This window comes from Channa argus, chromosome 5, assembly GCF_033026475.1.
Source record: "Channa argus isolate prfri chromosome 5, Channa argus male v1.0, whole genome shotgun sequence".
NCBI lineage: Eukaryota > Metazoa > Chordata > Actinopteri > Anabantiformes > Channidae > Channa > Channa argus.
Genome location: NC_090201.1, coordinates 20,496,341 through 20,516,179, shown reverse-complemented (window position 1 = coordinate 20,516,179; position 19,839 = coordinate 20,496,341). Strand labels below are relative to the sequence as shown.

The window sequence follows — 19,839 nt, the reverse complement described above, 5'->3', positions numbered from 1 at the left end:
GTGTGGGGTTTCCGCACAGAATCGAAACCATAACCCATTACAACATCTGTTGTAATGTGAGGATGCCGCCACACGGCGGCAGCAGAGGCGTCCTTATCGCACCCTGCGACGGTTAAGACTCAAACTTCGGGACCCTGTAAAGCCGAGCGTGTCTGCTTCTCATGAAATGTAAGTTATACCATAAATAATCCAATCACTGTGGATAAACATTCAAATAAGCCCTCTCTGCACTTTATGTCATTCAGCTGCAGTCTGTAGTAACTTCTTTCTTTTTTTCTTAAGTTACATCTTTCTGCGCTCTTAGATCGTTGACTACAGTGGCTGACACAGAAAGAATGAATCAAAATCAGAACCACAAAAGCTCAACTGACCTTATTTAGCAATCATAGAAATTCATGATCTTTTTGAGGCAGCAGAGACCTTTCGTTAGTTTTATAGGGTCTACCAGTACCTACCCCCCATAAAACATAAAACGATATTAGCTTTATGGGGGCCCTTAATTTTGGACACTTGAAAGATTTTTCTGATCTGAATGGAATTTTCTAGAAATTTATTTACGACAGTCTGCATGATGAAGCAAGAGTGTTGGGCTCAAAAACAAATCAACCCTGGCATTTGCAGTTAAATCCACCTTTGAATACTAAGTTGTAATACGATTTTTTATTATAGCGCTCTTAATATGCTATTACGCTATTGATTTTTATCAAAAATACATTAATTAAAAGTATTATTTAGAAATCACATAGCAAATTGGAGGCCTATGTCGACCTGTTTGAAAATTATTACCTGATGTTTATGTCTTTAAAAAAATGTTTTTTAAAACTGAAGAATAATATAGAGACCGTAGAATTAAAAAAATGTTTAGAAAGATAAGAGTTTCACCGTCGTTTCTCACCACCGTCTTTCCTAATTATGTATAGTTCTATTCTTTAATGGCACGATTTTATGGCAGGTGTCACCGCTGCAGATCACAAAGTCGAAGGTTGTTTTCAAAGACCACATATACTGTATGGCCAAGAAGATGTGCATCCTAAGCTACGTGCTCAACCACGTAGCCAAGACACTTTGATGTGTTCATTAGTTGAAGCTAAAGTATTTGGCAGATCAGATAACAAGAAGTATTTTGGGCCTTAAAAAGCTTCAGTAGCTTTTGAAAGCAGATTCTCTCAGTCAGCCTGAGGCGATGTGGCTTTTGGGGTGGAATTACCTCATCTTGGATTTTCACCTCGTCTTATTTCACCTTTTCCTAAACTCAAGCTTGTATAAAATGTTTCTTTTTTCACATTTATCAATTGCAAGTAAATATAAGTTTAGTTACAACTATAGACTACTGGTTATGGGCCCAATGTCTAATTCTATGAGTTATGCTTTTTATTTTACATTATCTATATCCGTGCTCTCCTTTCCTTACTTCAGTCCGTTTTAATATGTAAGTCACTTTATGTGAAAAAGAACAAATGCGGGCAGGCATTAGGGAACCACTGATTGATTTTACTCAGGTGGTACTACACTACATGGCGCATGCGCGTTGCTCGATCATCAGGTGAAGTCCGTAAACCTCTGATTGTTCCGCTCATTCTTTGAGTCTCAGTGGGATTGCTGCGACTTGAGCCTTGTAGATGTCTGTACTGGAGAGGTTAGAGTGGAGGGTGAGTTCATGAGTGGATTTTCTTTCTTTTTCTTAGGGCTGATTTTAATTTAACCCGAACTGCTTTGCGTTGCATGGTTTTGCTGCTGAACCACTAGTTTTATTACATTCCACCGTAATCACCTGTTCGTAGTCGCGCAGCGCCGTGTAGCCCAAGCCTTGGGATAACCCGTGATTATGCCAATAACGCGAAGACTACACTCGGATAAACTTCGAATAATTTCGTTTGGGGCTACTGGATTTTAAAACACTCGTTGTGTTTAGGATCAAATGGAAGACCTTGAAATCCAGATTTTCAAATCGGATAAATAATAGTTGGGCACAAGCTTGTCTTTTCTGTTTTTATTCTACAAAAAAAAAATGAAATGTGTATTTTCATTTTCAATCTATTTAATTTATAAGAAAACCACATATTCTTCAGCTGTTTTTTTCTAATGCGGTTCACTCAGTAGCCCAATGTAAATCTACTCCAGATTAGCCTATGTAGTCTTACAGATTACTAATATAATGTGAATTTTACTGTAACGTGTATTGGATTGGTTGTATGATAAATGTTTTAATTCTATTAAATGTAAACGACATAGTTGTGGCTTTTTACAATTAGTCATTGTGAAATCCAAAAGTCGGCCTTGAATGGACAGTATGTCAATAGTGACCCTTTTGACCTTATTATGAGATTTGATGCATACCAGAGATTCAAATGACCTTTTATTTTGGACATCGCAAAGCTCCACCAAAAATGTAAATGAAGGTACGAAGGAGATGTTTCCTGAAATCCTTCTGAGCTTTAGAGGTTTTTGAGAGAATGATGCTGCTAAGCTGTTGGACTTATTGCGGTTTGAAAGGAGGACTTAAACACAGCTGTGAAACACCCAGATTTAAATGTTTATTTCAATATCTAATATTCTGTGTAGTCATTCAAACCGGACTGATGCATTACTTTAATTAAATGCAGATTGTCGGCTTCTAAATGTGCCATTTATAGTAGGTAATCAAGTGGTATACATTTAAATTTGTTTATTTATTACTTTTATTATTATCTATTATTATTTATTATCATTATTATTATTATTATTATTAAACGTGATGAAATTAATATTTGATTTTATATATTTATAAGATGTACTTTGAGTTTTATTAATTTTAAAGTCTTAATCTTTTATGGAATTTTAGACTGACAAAATAAATTAAAATTTCTTTAGCCTAGTTAAAAAAAGGCGAAAAGAAAATGTGGCCAATTTCATTATGTCACAATATTTCTTCCCATAATACCATATAAATTCTAGAAAAGTTCGAATTTGGCTGAAAGAATTCCACTCATCAAGAGGCTTTGGTAACCTAGCAACTAATCACTATTTTTTTCGTCTTTCTTATCCTGGGAGTTAAATGATCAATCATCATCATTAACCATAATGTGTTGATTCAGGCAAGTGGTAACATCACATTAGTGTAAGGCCCCAATTTCCACCTTTTTTTTTTTTTTTTAAACAGATCTTGTTTCCTCTGCAGTCGGATAAGTTATTTCAGAAAGATGACAATAAATTTAATTTATTATTTCATTTAGAAAAGCCAATCCCGGACGTTGTCCACGGGTACCCCCGTTTCTTTTGACCCACTTGGAGGTATTGATGGGACCAAAGACAGAAGCAGTTAAACGATGAGAGAAGGCGATGAGAAGCTCACTGTAGGCTCAGCCACGAAATGTGGACTGTAGCGATGGGACATTATATCTGACACAACCTTTTATAAAGCCTGCCACATTCTATAGCCTGACACGGTACAGACGGACAGAATTCTGATTGGACCGCTGTCCCGCCAATCAGTAATAAGTTTTATTTCCCTTTTACAATGACGTCATCGGACATGGTGCCGCCCACTCGGAGTGCCTGTGCAGTGTTCACGTTTGCACCAATAAGACTTGAGCATCGCTGTTTTGTCCATGAGAGGGAGTCAAGTTTTTTTTTTTTTTTTTTTTTTTTTTATATGCGCCGTTTTCGCTGGCTTCCACAACAGAACTACAGAGCACACTGACCCGAGAGGGGTGGGGGGGATGTTGCATGACAACGATTATTTTCTCTCACTGTGGCTGTAGAAACTCATAACTGCGGTCGGATAGTCGGTCGGTCACTTCTCCGCTTCAACCTTCAACCACAACTTCGCCGCTTTGCCGAAGCTGAAGAACAGCGGGGTTCATGATCACCAGGAAGCTCTTCATTTTTTCATATCTGGATTAACTCTCCGGCGAATAAATATATATTTTCTTTTTCTATCTTCTTTTGTATGGTGGAGAACTGTTTTCTTTAAAAAAAAATGTTGTGGAAATTAGCTGACAACGTGAAATATGAGGATGACTGTGAGGTGAGTGATCCATGGATCGACTACAAAAAGAGAGAAATGTTCCCCAAAGTTTGCATTTCAAAGCCAATAATGACGAGTTTAAAATTTTATAATGTGTTTGGAAAAAATGAAATGAAGCGCAATAAAACGGGTATATTGAAACAACCGACATAACCACGACAGCAGAGGGAGAAAATTACTTTTTTGGGTGGGGAAAAAAAAAAAACTTCAAAAGCCGATTTATAAAATGTTCCGTAATTTGTAAACCCGCATTTATTTATGCAACAGCAGCAAAATTCATAATAATTCAACATTATTGGGCTATTTTAAAAAAATGTACCAAGTAGGGAATTATTTAAAATGCTAAGCTACTTTATTAATTCAGGTGAAATCATTTTAAGATAATTTCAGACTAAAATGATAGGCCAAAATAGCCTATTTAATTTAAAGTCCCAATATTTATTTTGTCTCCCAAATCACTATTTTCTGATTGCTTTGATTCCCTGGAGGGACACATGCTAGCACGTCCTGTCGTCATCTCTCTCAGCTGTCCTGTCTCTTCCGTCCTCCAGGAAAGGCACGACGGTAACAGCAATGGGAATCCCCGGCTGCCTCACCTGCCAGCGGTCAGCCAGCATCTCTACAGCCCGTCTCCCTCCCTCTCACACTCGTCCAGCTCAGACTTCCAACCCCCGTACTTCCCTCCTCCGTACCAGCCCATCTCCTACCCGCAGTCCGGCGACCCCTACTCCCACCTCGGCGACCCCTTCAACATCAACTCCACGCACCAATCACCGTTGTCGAACCAGCAACAGCCGTGGCCCGGTCGGCAGGGCCAGGATGGGCTCGGCGCACACGCAAGGAGCGGACTGGCGAGTCAGATCCTGGGCCTAGAAGGAGGCTCTTCTGGGGTGAGGAGGGAAGGGTTCCGCCGGCCGGAACTGCTTCCGCCTCACGCTCACGGCCTCGACTCGTCGGTTATCGGGGATCACATGGGGATGCACGACATGGGGCATGGACTGGAGGATGTTCAAGTGAGTGGAATTGACTGAGATGATCACTTTACGTTGCACTTCAGTGGAGAAGTTGTGTAGATGTTCCAAAGGCTGGAGTGTGGCTGTAAAGACAATGAATAGTCACAGTCTATATACAGCCATAGGCTATATTTTCGGGAAAGGATGCAATAAAATGAACTCATCATTTTAGTAGTTTTGCATGAAGGGGGAACACCATTCAGAAAGTAATTTCAGCTTGGTGAAATGCTTATATTTGCTTATTGCTGCTTCTCTTCTTTTCTCAGCACATAGACGACCACAGTATTATTATGGCAGATCAGACAGTCATCAAAAAAGGTAAGTTGGAGACTAATCTAATCTAACCTTTCATGTGGAGTAATAGCAGCACTTTTAATTGTCCAGAAAAATATGAAATTACTGCTGGGATAATGTGCCTTTTGTACAAATAACCAATGGTGCACTAAATACTGGCAGGAGCTGGAAATGTGCTGTGAGGACTGTATTTTTCACTATACATACTTGTGTAGTGTTTTAAAATGTAGTTCTGTAGTGGCATGTCAGGGCGCTCAGTGGGAGTACAGCTAAATGGGAGTCTTTTATTTGCACTTGCACTGCATACAATAATCCTCATGGCCATGATGTGCACTTATCTAAGCTCGATGTGATCCTTACTCCATTCTGTCGGTGAAGGCGCTTGAATGGATGCCCAGTGGGAAAGAACGGATCCCTTTTAGAAGCGACAGGCTATAGCTGACATGACATGAAAATTGAGCAATCTCACAGCCTCCGTGTTGACTGTGAGAAGGGAGGAAAGCTTTGGATCACCTTTAGCCTGGTTAAGCTTGCAATTGCAGCTCTCTTCAGTTCACGTTAACGGGGAAATAATGAGTTGATCTTGAGACAGTGTTTGGCTCTGCTGAACCAGCTTCTGGCGGGGTGTGGCATTAGGCTTGCATGTGAAGGACAGTTTAGTAATTTGTTGGGACATGAACTGTTTTTAGGGAGAACCAATTCCCACTGTCACCAGGGCTTCATTAAACAGAGTTTGAGTCAGAGAAAGATCAGCTTGAGTAATGTTGTTCTTGTGTTTTTAAGCTCTGTTTGTCTTTGAGTCATGCAAAAAAATAAATGGATCATATTATCGTGCTTCATTTTAAGATCTAAACATGTGCATTAGTTTTTCATTCTAATGCCCAATCAAAATTACAAAAGAGTGACTAGTTTGGAAACATGCATGTGAGATTTTAAAGTGATGTCATATTTGTATTTTGACCATGTTATGAGGCACAGTTATAAGCAGTAAGCCATGTGCACAGTAAGTCAACCAGTCTGTGTTTGTCACGGAAATCAGTGATGGCTCATTGTAATCTTCCCGTGCTTAAGGGCACGCTATGGGCAATCTAGGTTTTCCACTTTTAAACAATGGCATGTCATTCCCAAACCATGTTCCCCAGAGGAGCCGTAAAGCACTCATGTCACTGTGATTTCTGTCTCAGTATTAGGACTACGAGGTGGCAGGAACCTTGATCGCTTACAGAGGACTTATTATCAGGGGGGCATTCTTGCTGGTGAGGATGAAGATAGCTGTGTTTTGTAGTTGTGCTGTGCTGTTTTTGTTTGTCCGATGACTGTCAGTGCATTTGTGGGTGGTTATATATATATATTTTTTTTGAATATGTAAAGTCTATTAAATTCAACTGTTGGCATATCTAAAATTAAACACTACATATATATTTTTTTGTTTTTAATTAGCCAGAGCTTGTAAAAGTCAGTAATGAATGCTATGGACCAATCTGTGGCTTAGACGAAGGGTTTTCTATGTGTCTGTAACTGTTGGTGGATGGTGTTGAGCACAGCAAAGGACATTTTAGCTTTTTAGCACTCAGGCCTCCAGTGTTTGGAAAAACCCATCCTCAGTAGCTGATTCTTGTACACAAGGCTGTTGTACAGGAGACACTGGTGTTCTTAGTCATGCAGAGGTGCACATATAGTCTTCCTGGTGATTACCAGAGGATTCCGATGACTAGAGCTTATGTACATACGCAGGAAAAGTGCTTATCTAAACACATGCTGTTGCACAAAGTCTTTTTTTTTTTTTTCCTCTTTCACTCCAGCTCACTTGCGTTTACTTTTTTTTTTTGTGCACCTTTTCAGGTCCCGTCACTCTCCCAAAAGGCAACGCGCTAGGTCTACCATTCCAGAAAGAGGCACTGCTGGGCATGGTATCAAACCCCACAGAAGTGTTCTGCTCCGTACCGGGCCGTCTTTCTTTGCTGAGTTCCACTTCCAAGTACAAGGTTACTGTGGCCGAGGTCCAGAGACGGCTGTCACCCCCAGAGTGCCTGAATGCATCACTCCTGGGAGGGGTTTTACGCAGGTCAGACCTCAGGCTTATCTAACACCCTGCATTTATTCACGTTTACCTCTTGTATGTAAAAATGTTCAACATGATACAGAAATAGAGTGGCAGTGAGGAAATAAAAAAATCAAAGCCAACACAAGCCTAATCGATTTCGTACTTGTATTTCCTGTTTCAAAAGGCTCGTCTCTCTCAAATATGAACTGAACTGCTACAAAACTGAGGAACTGCAGTTTTGGTGATCTGTAGACTAGGCTTAGCAGCCCATGGGAAATGGTTTTCTAAAGACACAGCTCAGTTGGCTCAGTTGCTCTGGCTCATCAGTTTTCTTTTTTTTTTTTTTTTTTTTTGCGTAACATTTGTGCCATTCTTTGTGTGGTCTGCAATTTTGGTTCTCTGCTTCTTCTGGGGATAGGTTACATCAACACAGTTAGTACCAATCTGAGGACTCTGTGGGTGTATTTCTGTGTGTATTTGTGTGTGTGCACATTTCAGGGGTTGCAACAGGGGTAAATTTATCTGTGGCAGAGCAGTTGACCTTATGGCACATATGTTAGTGTGGCAGTCCGTTGAGGGACTGTCGCCCCAGTATGTCTTGATCAAAGCGTGTTTTATGCTTTGAGTACACGTTTGCCACTTCCCATGTGTCTGTATTATTGCTGACATGTGTACCCTCACACACACATCCATACGCAGTCACATTTTTAAGTAGGTCATATAGCAATAGGAGGGGGTCGTCAACTGAGTGACAAGGGGAGACGGGGATGGGGATAAAGGGGTTGGGCATGCACGCCTCCCTAAAGATGCTTCCTCCCTCACCCGTCGTGGAGTGGGAGAGCTTTGACTGCCAGTCATGCGGAAAACTGAATTGGCCATGGCAAGCGGAGAGTTTAAGTGTTTCTGCAAACGCACGTGTAAGTGATTTCTCTGCTACACACTTCTGGAGTGGAAGGTGTGTGTGTCTTTTGTTCTTTTTGTTTTTTGTATTTATCAGAATTGTAGAATGAGATCTTTCCAAAGGGGTAAAGGTTCTACATTGTGAAGGTTCACAGTGTAGCAAATGCTATGCTTGTTTCCTGATCTCCTATGAACAATTGTCTGCAAATGTATGGAAACCAAACTGAAGCCTTGATGTATTATTCTTACTGATTTACACCACTAGAAACTGAAAGCTCTAATAAGTTTTCATGGTAACAATGATTAATACTTAACAGGATCATGATAATGGTAGCGTGAGACTCAATATCCGCACACTCTGTTCCACCCAGCCCTACCTGTTCCTGCTCCACTGAACTTCCCAGCTGTTCATGTATTAGTCATTTATAAGTGTACACAAAATAACTGAACGATTGGAGAAGTGAGAGGGTTTGATGGTTTAGTCTAAAGACCGTTGTGATCGAATCTAATCAGGCCTAGAGAAAAGCAGTGCTCCCTCATTAATGCCAGTGTGGTGCATGTTAATCCAAATTGGTCCGGTGGAGTTGCCCTGTACAACTTCAGGACAGATTGTGGTTGTACTGGGGAACTTCCAGGTAAGAATGTAATTGGCGCATTCCTGCAACAGAAGGGGAAGGGGGGGTATTAGACGACTCACTTTCAAAAGTTTAGAAGGGAATACCTCTACATTGTTGCCAGGCTGTCTGGTTGTCTTGGTCTCAGAATGCCTTGACTGCGCTCTTAAAACGTGTGAACTAACAAATGGGTTTAAATGCATTTCTTTTTTTTTCTTTTCCGTGTGCAGAGCAAAGTCAAAAAATGGCGGTCGTTCTTTGAGAGAGAAGCTGGATAAAATTGGACTCAACCTACCTGCAGGAAGGAGGAAGGCAGCCAATGTCACCCTACTCACCTCACTAGTAGAAGGTATGACATGCCATTCATAGCACCTTCTCAGATGGAACAGCTGTTTGCCTGCCTGGAATGTTGCTGTTACTATGAATATGGGAACATTAGTCTCTTCGACATACGGTGTGTATGTTAAGTACTGTGCAGTATCTGAAGCCACTCCCTCAATGCCATTTGCTGTTCAAATGTGAAACCTTCAAGTTGAAATTTCTTTAAATGTTTTTTGTCCTTAAAATGTACAATTGCTACAGATTTTCAGTTTGTCAACCCATTAAAAACATAAGTCATCCCTGAATAATAATTATCTGTCATACCGTAGCCGCACAGTGAAGCTTTGCCATGATGCTAGTATCAATTTAATCATATCTACCTGCCGCAGGCTACGGTAGAATGTTGTTGTTTTTTTTCTTTTCCCTTCACTCCCTACATACCTAATTCTTTACAAATGGCCTGATAATTTTTTGACGCAGAATAACTGGAGGCCTTTGTTATTTAGAAACCTTCAAAGCTGGAATAGGCCTTATTATCGTGTGCTCAGTTCGCTAGGAGGGCCGGCTGACCTTAAAGCTTGTACTTCTAAATGGCTGCCAATGTTCAAGTGATGTGAATGTCTACCAATAAGTGGCGCTGTTGGTGCCGTGGGCACTGTCCGATAGCTTTTATCCACATACGCCCAATATAACCATGCATCTCAAACCACCCTAAAGTCAGACATATATTCATCTCACTAGCCTTTCTCCCTGAAGCTAGGAGACATAGCGCAGTTTGTCGTTGTGTAGTTCAGCTGCTTCTCTTCGTGTCGAGTGCCTTGACGTTCGTGCAGATCACGTTTAACACAGGGCTGCCACTGCAGTGCTGTGAACTGATAAATGGCTGAGGCCGGCCAGCTCACTGCTTAATCTTTGCACAGTCTGTTAAAGGACACGCTGAGCTAATGTCTGTGTAAATGGCAAGAATGTTTGTATATTCACTATAATATAGTGCTGAAGTGAGACAAGGGGCTAGTTATCAACCTGTGTCTTTCTCAAACTTTTGTTTTTTATTTTTAGGTGAAGCTGTTCATTTAGCAAGGGACTTTGGTTATGTCTGTGAAACAGAGTTTCCTGCAAAAGCAATAGCTGAATACCTGGGCAGACCACATGTGGAGCGCAATGAGGTTAACTCTCGCAAGAACATGCTCCTTGCTGCCAAGTAAGTGCCTGCTCTGGGTAGTTCTCTCTAGTTTGCATATAAATATACCTTCTAGCAAAATATGATTGTTGACACATCTAGAGCTTTTTCAAATGCTTACATGGGTTTTATAGCATTCTTAGATCATCAAATTTGCTGCAGTTTCATCCATAGAAGTTATATTTGGATCACAGGGCTTCACTTAAGTATTTTTTTTCCTTCTCCTAAATCATTTGGGTTCTACCCACAGGCAAATCTGCAAGGAGTTCACTGACCTGCTCACTCAGGATCGTTCACCTCTGGGAAACTCCCGGCCAGCACCCATCCTAGAGCCTGGAATCCAAGGCTGTCTGACCCACTTCAGCCTCATCACTCATGGCTTTGGGTCACCAGCCATTTGTGCTGCCATGACCTCACTTCAGAACTACCTTAATGAGGCGCTTAAACAAGTGGACAAGATGTACCTGAGCTCTGGCAGTGACACCCAAGGATCCTCAGACAGTGGAAACAAATCTACTGACAAAATGGACAAGCACAGGAAATGAGTGCTCTAAGGAAATCCCTATGAACTTGAGGACCCCAGAGTCCACAGTCTTGCTGAACTGTCTTCCCTTTATGGACATTTTTTTTTAAAAAATCAATATTTAGTATTGTTATTTTTAAAGCTGAATTAGTGTGTGAAAGATTGAAGTTTTGACATTTTTGAGAAGATGGAAATTTCTAAACTTGTCACGACTGGCTGTAAATGCCTGTGTTTGTTGGCACCTATGATGAATGCACATGGACTGGTTCCGAATGGGACCCGAACTTGTTAAAGATTTAATACACACCATATTGTAGCACCCACAACAGTCCTATGCAGTTGCCAACGTGCCAATGCTACAACCATGGGACCTGCACTCTGATGACAAGAAGAGGAAAAGAACAAAGTGCAGACCTTTTTTTCCCCCCCCCTCTCCCTAGAGGACATCATTTCAAGATGAGCTGCTGTGGCTGTGAATTCCTCCGTTTCCCCCCCTTCGGCTCTGTCTGGAGGCAAATCCACTGATTTCCTGTGTCTCAGTGGACTTGCATAGGACATTTTTATATATTAAAAAAAAGAGAAGAAAATCCACTTCATTTTCTCAGTTTTTGTGCTTGATTTGTAAGACCACTTCAAAATGGCTCCAGTGTTATTGTGCTTTGTTCACAAAAGATGATTTGAGTCTTATGTGGGCCTGCGCAAACTGTGTGACAGTTTTGCCTGGTTCGCTCAGAAACCAGGGACTTAAAAGTTGGTGTGATAGAAGCCTCTTCAGTGTTCATGTGGATTAAAGGTGCAGCAATGCTTCTATTGATGCTTTTTTTAAATTCTGGCAGTGAGAATGCATTATTTTTGACCATGTTGGGTATTTAAGAAAAAAAAAGTTAACGTCAATCTATGAAACAGTTCAGTCCTGCCAGATTGTGTGTTGTGAGAATGTGTGTAAATGTAAATATTCCTTCCTCTTAAAAAATGTTTTTAAATTGGACATTAAATTCCAAACATAGAATTTTATGCAGTGTCTTGTCCTGGATGTAAATATTTTCTAATTTATGTTGTAATTTAATGGGCTTTTGTAAATAGTGGTATCATTCTGGTGTATGGTTTAACTTTTTATGATGAAGTGTTAAACTTTTTATAAATGGGTTAGTTTTTTATTGAGTAGAGGTTAGGAAGTGGGCACAAGCTACTTTTTTTTTTTTTTTTTTTTTTTTTGAAAGTATGTTAAAAAAAAATTAAAATAATAAATAAAAAAAATAAAAATGTTTTAAAGTTTCAGGAAAACTAAAAATAAATATGAGACTCAAGTCTGGTTCAATGAGTTAGTGATGTTGCCTATAGGCCAAACAAACATACACACTTTTTTTTTAATTTTTTTTTTTAATAAAGTTAATGGATAATACTATTGTTCTGTAGCTTCCATTTCAGCTGTATTTCACAGCTGATGGTTAAGTCATGTGTTGTACAACCGTCCTATTAATAAACGGCAAAGAAAAGTCCCCAAACTGATGAACAGTAGCCATCATTATTTGCTCTCACAGAGCTTCACAAATAGGGCCGTGTGGCTCAGTAAGGGCAAAGACCATGATAAATCATGTGATGACCAAAGATGCACAGCTGAGTGCACGCGAATGGCTTGTTTATCTTTTAACTATTGACCATCACTTAGTATCCTGCTTGCTGATATTTCCTGACAATTTTCTGTTTTTAGACCAGCTTCGCTTGCATGTGAAGTGCGGCCTACTTTTAATTTCAAAGTGTACTACTTCCAAGGAAATGCGGTACAGCAAGCTTCATGCTGCAGATGACAATTCCTTTGATGTCTGTGTGAAAAAGAAGTGATACCAAATTGCAAATGGGATATACATGTGGCACGAGGTTGCTTAATCATCACTTGCCTCGCCAGACTGCGCTGATTCATGTAGTCTGTTTATGCATTTCAGGAGCTTATTGCCAAGTGTCTTGAGTAGAATAAATCAAGCCCAGTGTGGACTGGAACACAATTTGTACTTTAACGTCAGACACGAAGCTGAAAGTGAAACATGTAAAGCACTGTATTCCACAATAATGTACCGCACAATTATTTATGTTCTGCTTTATCTGTACAGAATATCCTGCTTAGAGGTCAGTAGGTGAAACCAGCGTTTCACAAAGTCCAGGCTACATGTTTGAGAGGCAGCAGTAGCACTGTGCCATGCCTAGCAGTTCAACAAGTATCAGCCTCTCCCCTCAGAACCTGTTTAACCAGACCTGTCAACCTGGTGGCTCACTGCCTTTGCAGCGGTTGATTTTAACTGCCTTCAGTAAATCATGTTAGCTTTTACACTTGGTCCTGAAAGATAATGGGGGAGAGGAGGAGGAGGAAGAGGTGGTAGAAAGGGAGGAGGAGAAAAAAAAGGGGGGGAGGGGGTATTTATAGTGCCTTTTTAGGAACAGTTGAACACAGTTGAGGCTTAAACTGAATGTGATTCGGCCTGTGTTCAGCCTCCCAGTTCTGGTTGTCAGTCTGTTGTGTCATATTGCAGTGCTTTTTTTTTTTTGGCAGCCGCGAGCTATTAGACACACTCGTTCTGTTCACTTTCCACACCTTTAGCGTCAGCAGAGGAGATCTTTCCCGAGCAAGTTTGGAGGGTTAGAGCTTGTTACATGAGTGTCTAATTCAAAGTTATATACACCTGATTTTTGAATATTTCTGCATCAAATATCAGTGGAGATGAACAATAGATACAAAATACAATGAAAACTATGGGAACAGAAACATTTAAACAGCAATAGCCTACTTCCAGAAAATGATCCTGTTTTCATGTCTTCACACTACAGTGAACCTGTTTATTATGTATCATTCCTGTTTCCCAAAACACATGCGACATGGTAACTGGTCAAACATTTTGTTCTCAACTGTGAGACGCTGTGAGTAATTCACCTCTGACACACCTAATAAAGCTGGGAAAAGGAGGCGAGCATAGACTTGTTGGGCTTACCTGTTACCTGCACTTATTCTTTTATGGAAAAAAAAGGCTACTCATAGACTTTTTTATTTCAGAGATATGTCGTGCTAATACAATCCCTTGATCTCATTTTTAAAAAAGCCCAGGGCTTCTTGTCAACTCTAGATTCCCTACGCTATAGTTGTATTAGATGTCAGCTTTGACTGTATGACCTTTTTATGTAGGTCACAGCAAGTCACATGACAAAGCTGTCAGGAAAGAGGAAAAATGTGCTTAAGAACTTTTGGTTTTTAATTACAGTTAGTGATACACTCCAAGCAGTTTAGAAGGACCTATTATAATATAAGGGAGTATTTACATTTATAAAAAGAGTTGTATATGAGTGTGTTGTATTAACCTTAGCATTATGTTGACTTTCACACGTTATAGCATTTTGGCCGACATGTTCCCAGATACTTAACACTTTACTTTCACCCCCTTTCCTACTAGTTCAACCGCTTCCCCTTAAGAACTTTTGAAATCTGTTGTACATTAAGGCTCATTTGCAGTCAGACTAATCGCTTGCTTGCATTTCCCAACCACTAAAACCACTTTATGACTTAAACCGTAGTCCTAACATTCCCTGTCACAAGCGACAAGTCGACAACAGTTGATTTGCATGTGTGAATCAGGAGTTAAGTTAATTTAGTAACTGATGACAAGAAGAGGAAAAGAACAAAGTGCAGAGTAAGTTTCAACAAGTTTATGATCATTTCAATTCAAAATCTGTGAAAAAAGCACGAGCAATTCTGATGAATATATTTGCAATTTTGGTGCCTGTTAGAAATAAGGTCAAGTGATACGGAGATATGTGAAGAATGAATTAGTAAAGAAGAAGGGAGGACAGTGGTTTGATCGGTGGAAAGTAGTAAAAAGTTTTATATGAATTGCATCTGCATGAAACATTTAATGGAATCACTCTGAAATTTAAAAAGGGCCAAAGAAAAGAAAAGGGTTTTAAGGAATTTTTCAAAGATGTTTCCAAATTTGGCCTTTACTCTTGGCCAACAGTTGTTCCTAACTGCATAACAAAGGACCCAATGCAGAGGAGTGTGCCATTTGATTTTCGCAGAAAAGATCACAATTGTGCTTGTAAATGTGTGAAGTTCTTATCTGGATTTATATTGCTGCTTGTGTTTACTTTTGAGTTGTGTCTGCTTGCATGACTCACTGTGTGGCATTAAAACAACACACCTAGTGTTACAGTGAGTATACGTGGCTGGTATTTGCCTGCTGTGCTGTAGTCAACAGCACCACGAGAATATGGTAAATCGGATTTTGTCTGGAGGATACTGTCAGCGTGTAGCATCCTGAGAACCATTCCTTCACCACCTTTTGTGGAAACCCTTTTAGGGGGTCGGAGAAACTAAGTGGTTGTTCCGTAAAAGGCCACTTATGTTGGGCCAGTAATAGCTGCAAAAGTCTTAGGTCACCATCAGCTTTGCGGTTTTAGCAAGGTCGTCATGACAGTGCCTATTTATAACTCCTATCTATAACTCTCTTCATTAAGATATAATCAGCAAACACAGGAAACATGTACACAATATTTAGAAAAACAGAAGAAACAGGTTGTAGAGGGAAAGGTCAGTATTTAGTGTGGACCAACCCCCCCCCCCCTTTGCAGGTAGCATATCTTGAATACTTGGGGAGAGACCTTTTAAAGTTTTCTTAAGTATAATACACCAAGCAAGAGAGTTCAACACATAGCATTTTTGTATTTTTTTCTTACTGTGTACATATTTACCATATTTTCTAATTGTATTCCAGCAAGGAGGGTGTGCAGTAATAAATATATATATGATCATTATAGCATTAGCAAAATACCAAATAAAACAATGCCCCAAGCTTTTTGCACAGTACTGTAGCTTAGTACATCTGGTGGCAGTATTTGTAAGTATAATAATGGAGTTGATCCTTATGCAGACAGTGTTGTACTAACATAACAGTTTGGACCACATTATCAGTGGAATCATTTAATGACAGTGATTAGAGATGGGAGAGTTTTCATTTCTGTGTGTGTGTGTGTGTGTGTGTGTGCTTGTGTGGGTAGTGTGTGTGTAGAGGCTTCGGGGTGGGTTGGGGTCATGTTAGCTGTTAGGGGAATGTAGTTCAATAATGAGAGCATTAAGAAACTATGGTAGGGGGTGAGATGATTGTATGTGCATGCGTGTGTGTGTGTGTGTTTGTGGAACACAGGGGGGTAGGGGGTCACAGCCTAATCTCTGAGGAAAATGTGGAAGAAATTAATCTAAATTACAAGGATGAGGCTAGTCTGGAGTCTGGGTCTGGAAGGGCTACAGACGAAAAGGGAGGAGGGTGAGAGGGAGAAAAAAGAGGGGGGAAACCTCTCTTACTCTTATTCTTCTCTGTATTTTGGTCTCTGTTGTTTCTTGTCTTCATTTCTTTTCATTTTTCCTCATCCTGTGGGAATGAAGTGGCCTGTCTTCCTTACTCTTGGGCTGGCCACCCAGACACCCCTCCTTCACTCGCTTATGCCTCTTACCAATTAGTCAGCAGCGTAGCCACTGCTGGTGTGGACAGGACTGGAGGGACCCCACAATCCCCACTCTACTCCCTGTGCACCCTTCTCACAGACAACAGATGTCTTGGTTTCTCAGGGAACATGCATCTCTTAACTGTCCTCTTGCAGCCTCTGCAAAAAAACAAAGATCCTTCCAGTTCCCTCCAAAACCGCCACATCCCAAACCTTTCAGTTAACTAAAAACGGAATGGCTTTTGAGGCCTAGATGCTCTCCAACACACACACAAACAACTTTAATTGCCCACAAACGCACTTCAACACCAGTAAGATTCCCCTCATCTTTCTTATATTCCCTGACATAAAAACAGATACATTACACAGGATGGTTGCCTCTGCTCATTTATCTAATGAAAAGCATCTGGCGTCTCCCCCTGCTAACCATCACACAAGCAAGTCTTGTTCACCTAGGCCTGAGTGAACTAATGGGAACAAGCTGTTTGGTCAACAAACAGGCCTGTAAACACACAATGTACTGTGCTTTATACAGAGAGCTCTTTACTCATTTACTAAAAATCATAAATCAGTCAGAAATCATGAGGATAGAGGCCCAGAAACAAGAGATTGCATGCGTGGTATCTCGGCTGTTTGTTTCTCAGAAGGTTTAACACAATTAAGTTGTTTAAGTCATGGATCAATAAAAAATGAGACTCAAAAAGTAACATTTGTTGCCCATTGTTGTTGCTGTTAATGGGATTATGGATTAGCAAGGATTATTGATCGGTCTCTGTCTCACTGTCTATCAGCTCTCACAACTGGCCCACACATGGCTGATTCCCAGGTCTGGTGAGTGAATCCTGTGAGTGCGTGGCTAAAGAAGAGGTTAATGCCACAGTAATTGGCGCATCACATTGGTGAAGCATTAAACGACTTTCTCAGAAAACCACCTGCTGCCATTATAGAGCTGGTCTTACAACACACACTTTGCTTGTTTAATACCTTTATGTACAGTATCAAGGAAAGGAAAGGAAGGATCTGAGTGTGAAAACAGTAGGGTTGGATAGGGACATTACAATAAATGGGCTCCTTCAGGGAATGAATTCCACTGTAATTGCCCTGGATTTCCTATTTCTATATCTGGCAGCATTTGCTTATCCCTATACAATATTCTTTGACTTTGACTTTCATCTTTTTTTCCAATACTCCAATCAGCCAAATTCGACAATGACACCAATTATTAGTCTAAAAGGTTATTAACTGTTAAATACTGTTTTGGGGTGCTTGAGGACATGCAGCAAAAATAATAAGCAGAACACTAATGACACCACAACCTATTATTAACTTATTAGAAGTGTTTTTGACCCATTTGTTCACAAGATAGTTAACATAGTTAATATGGGGAGCAGGTAGCTTCCACTGGGGGGGTTGTGAGAACTCTTTCCATGCACCGCACCTAAAACAAGTAAACTAAAACAATGAGGCAAAAGATTTGTCATCCATTGGGACGACTGTGGCGCAGGAAGGTAGACCGTCCACCAATCCTACAGTTGTTGGTTTGATCCCCGGCTCCTCCGGTCACATGTTGAAGTGGTCTTGAGCAAGAAAGCCCAACTTAGTTGCTCCTGGTGAACGTGAGAGTGTGTGTGATTGTGAGTGCGAATGGGTGTAAAGCGCTTTGAGTGCCAATAGGTAGAAAAGCGCTATATAAGTGCAGACCATTTACCATTATCCATCCTTCCATTAAGCAATTAGAAAACCATGATAAAAATCCAGCTGTATTACTTTAATTGATGACTGCTATGTCTCAAACATCTCTTGTGAGAGTGACCCCTGTGAAGAATCAACCTCTCCAGGGTGGCTCTTCACAGGGGTCGATCGTCTCAGGTCTTGTTGTCTCAAGCAGCACACGACGAGAGGAAACATTTAAAAGCTGCAGAGTTGGGGCGTCATGTGTTCGTGTGCACGTGTTTGTGTGTTGTCCTCACTTCAGAGCAGGAATGCCCACAGGCAGGCACCAGGCTTTATGGTTCAGCTAAAGGTAAAACTCATTACTGCGGCCGACAGTCTCTAACCAGCTGTACAGAAAGGCTTAGGCTCTGACCTAAGGCACTTTGACTTTCCACTAATAAAGACAGTAGAGATGAGGAGAAGCATATAGAAATGTGTGATTTTACAGAGAAAATATAATTAAACAAAGCAAAAAGAGAAAGAGAGATAAGAAATGGAAGTTGTAAACAAGAAGAGATAAAAGGTAGGCAGTGACAGGTTATTATCATTTTCACTGAAACGAAACAAGTGAAAACTATGCTTCTCTAAAATTAATTTGGATATTCAGACACAAACATCCCAGTCAGAAGGCAAAAATTAAAAAATGTTCTCGATAAGGTGCATTTTTAGAGGTAGGAAATAACCAAATCAAAAGATACATATCTACCAGGGAAGGAAAATAGTAAACATGTGAAGCCCAAGCTGCATAAATGGATTTCTTTGAGAGCAAATGCTTCCAGTATGGAGTGAATCATTGTAAAACCACATTCATTTCCTGCCTGTGTTTATCCAGAGAGTGATGAGATACAAAGCTGTCCAGACTTGTTTGCAGCACGCAGGATAGCGTATGGAGAACGTGATGCGCTCCCCTCTCAGACAGGGAAAGACCATACTTAAGCAACTTGTAGGACAGCATCATGGCTACTGGATAAGACATGCCGACAAGCTGCTCTAATCCATGCTTTATCTTTTACAAATTACATTTATTTGACATACGTAACGTAAAAAAATATAGATGAACAAATGATTACCATAACTTTTAATGAATCATTCATAAATGATTTAATCAATCACACAGAACTTTTTCCTTCTTTCCTTCCTCTGCTAATTCCTCTCTTCCCAGCAGTTTATCCAGTCCATGTTTGGCATATGGCAGCCACAGACTTGCATGGCTCAATTATGTTGAATGCTATTGTGTTGGAGGGAGGGAGAGAAAGGGAGTGATGTTTACAGTACCTACCCATGGCATCAGGCCATATGCTGTTTTTGCATAAGAGGAAAGGTGGTGATGAAAGGTGTCAGTGTCCACCGTCAGATTGGTACCTCCTCTTTACACAACTGAAAGACAGACAAAGAAAGTTAAACAGTCAGTTCCTTTTCTGCTGTCGTTTAAGGCAGAAGACAAAGAGCCTGATTAATACAGAAAGAATGTATTGCTCTGATATTTTTAAACAAATGAAAAAAGTATATTAACTATTAGACACCATGATCGTGTGGAGAAAGGTGACATTAAAACACTGAACTGCAGCAACAACTGTTAACAATTCATGCATACTGACAGAAAGAGGAGAGAAATATACAGATTTTGTTGTGGAAGTGACATGAATGAGACAGATTACTTTGTGCTGTAGGGTGCTGTGTAAAGCACACAGAATGGATGTGTGCGTGTTAAACCAGGTGAACACACATTTGAATATAATATCAAATGTTT

General features: G+C 40.3%; 1 protein-coding gene across 4 annotated transcripts; it reads left to right on the top strand.

The window, feature by feature from the left end:
• Nucleotides 1-1,563: 1,563 nt before the first annotated feature.
• Nucleotides 1,564-11,288, top strand: tfap2c (transcription factor AP-2 gamma (activating enhancer binding protein 2 gamma)). 4 transcript variants are annotated; one of them, XM_067504182.1, is made up of 8 exons: nucleotides 1,564-1,649; nucleotides 4,558-5,019; nucleotides 5,286-5,337; nucleotides 6,498-6,569; nucleotides 7,156-7,378; nucleotides 9,102-9,220; nucleotides 10,252-10,393; nucleotides 10,623-11,288. In XM_067504182.1, exons 1-8 carry the CDS (start codon nucleotides 1,620-1,622, stop codon nucleotides 10,915-10,917), a joined length of 1,395 nt encoding a protein of 464 aa, XP_067360283.1. In that variant the 5' UTR covers nucleotides 1,564-1,619; the 3' UTR covers nucleotides 10,918-11,288. The 4 variants fall into 4 exon arrangements, with proteins under 4 accessions (XP_067360283.1, XP_067360285.1, XP_067360282.1 ...); XM_067504181.1 differs by lacking the exon at nucleotides 1,564-1,649 and adding an exon at nucleotides 3,651-4,006; XM_067504184.1 differs by lacking the exon at nucleotides 6,498-6,569 and having other exon boundaries at nucleotides 1,565-1,649.
• Nucleotides 11,289-19,839: the final 8,551 nt, after the last annotated feature.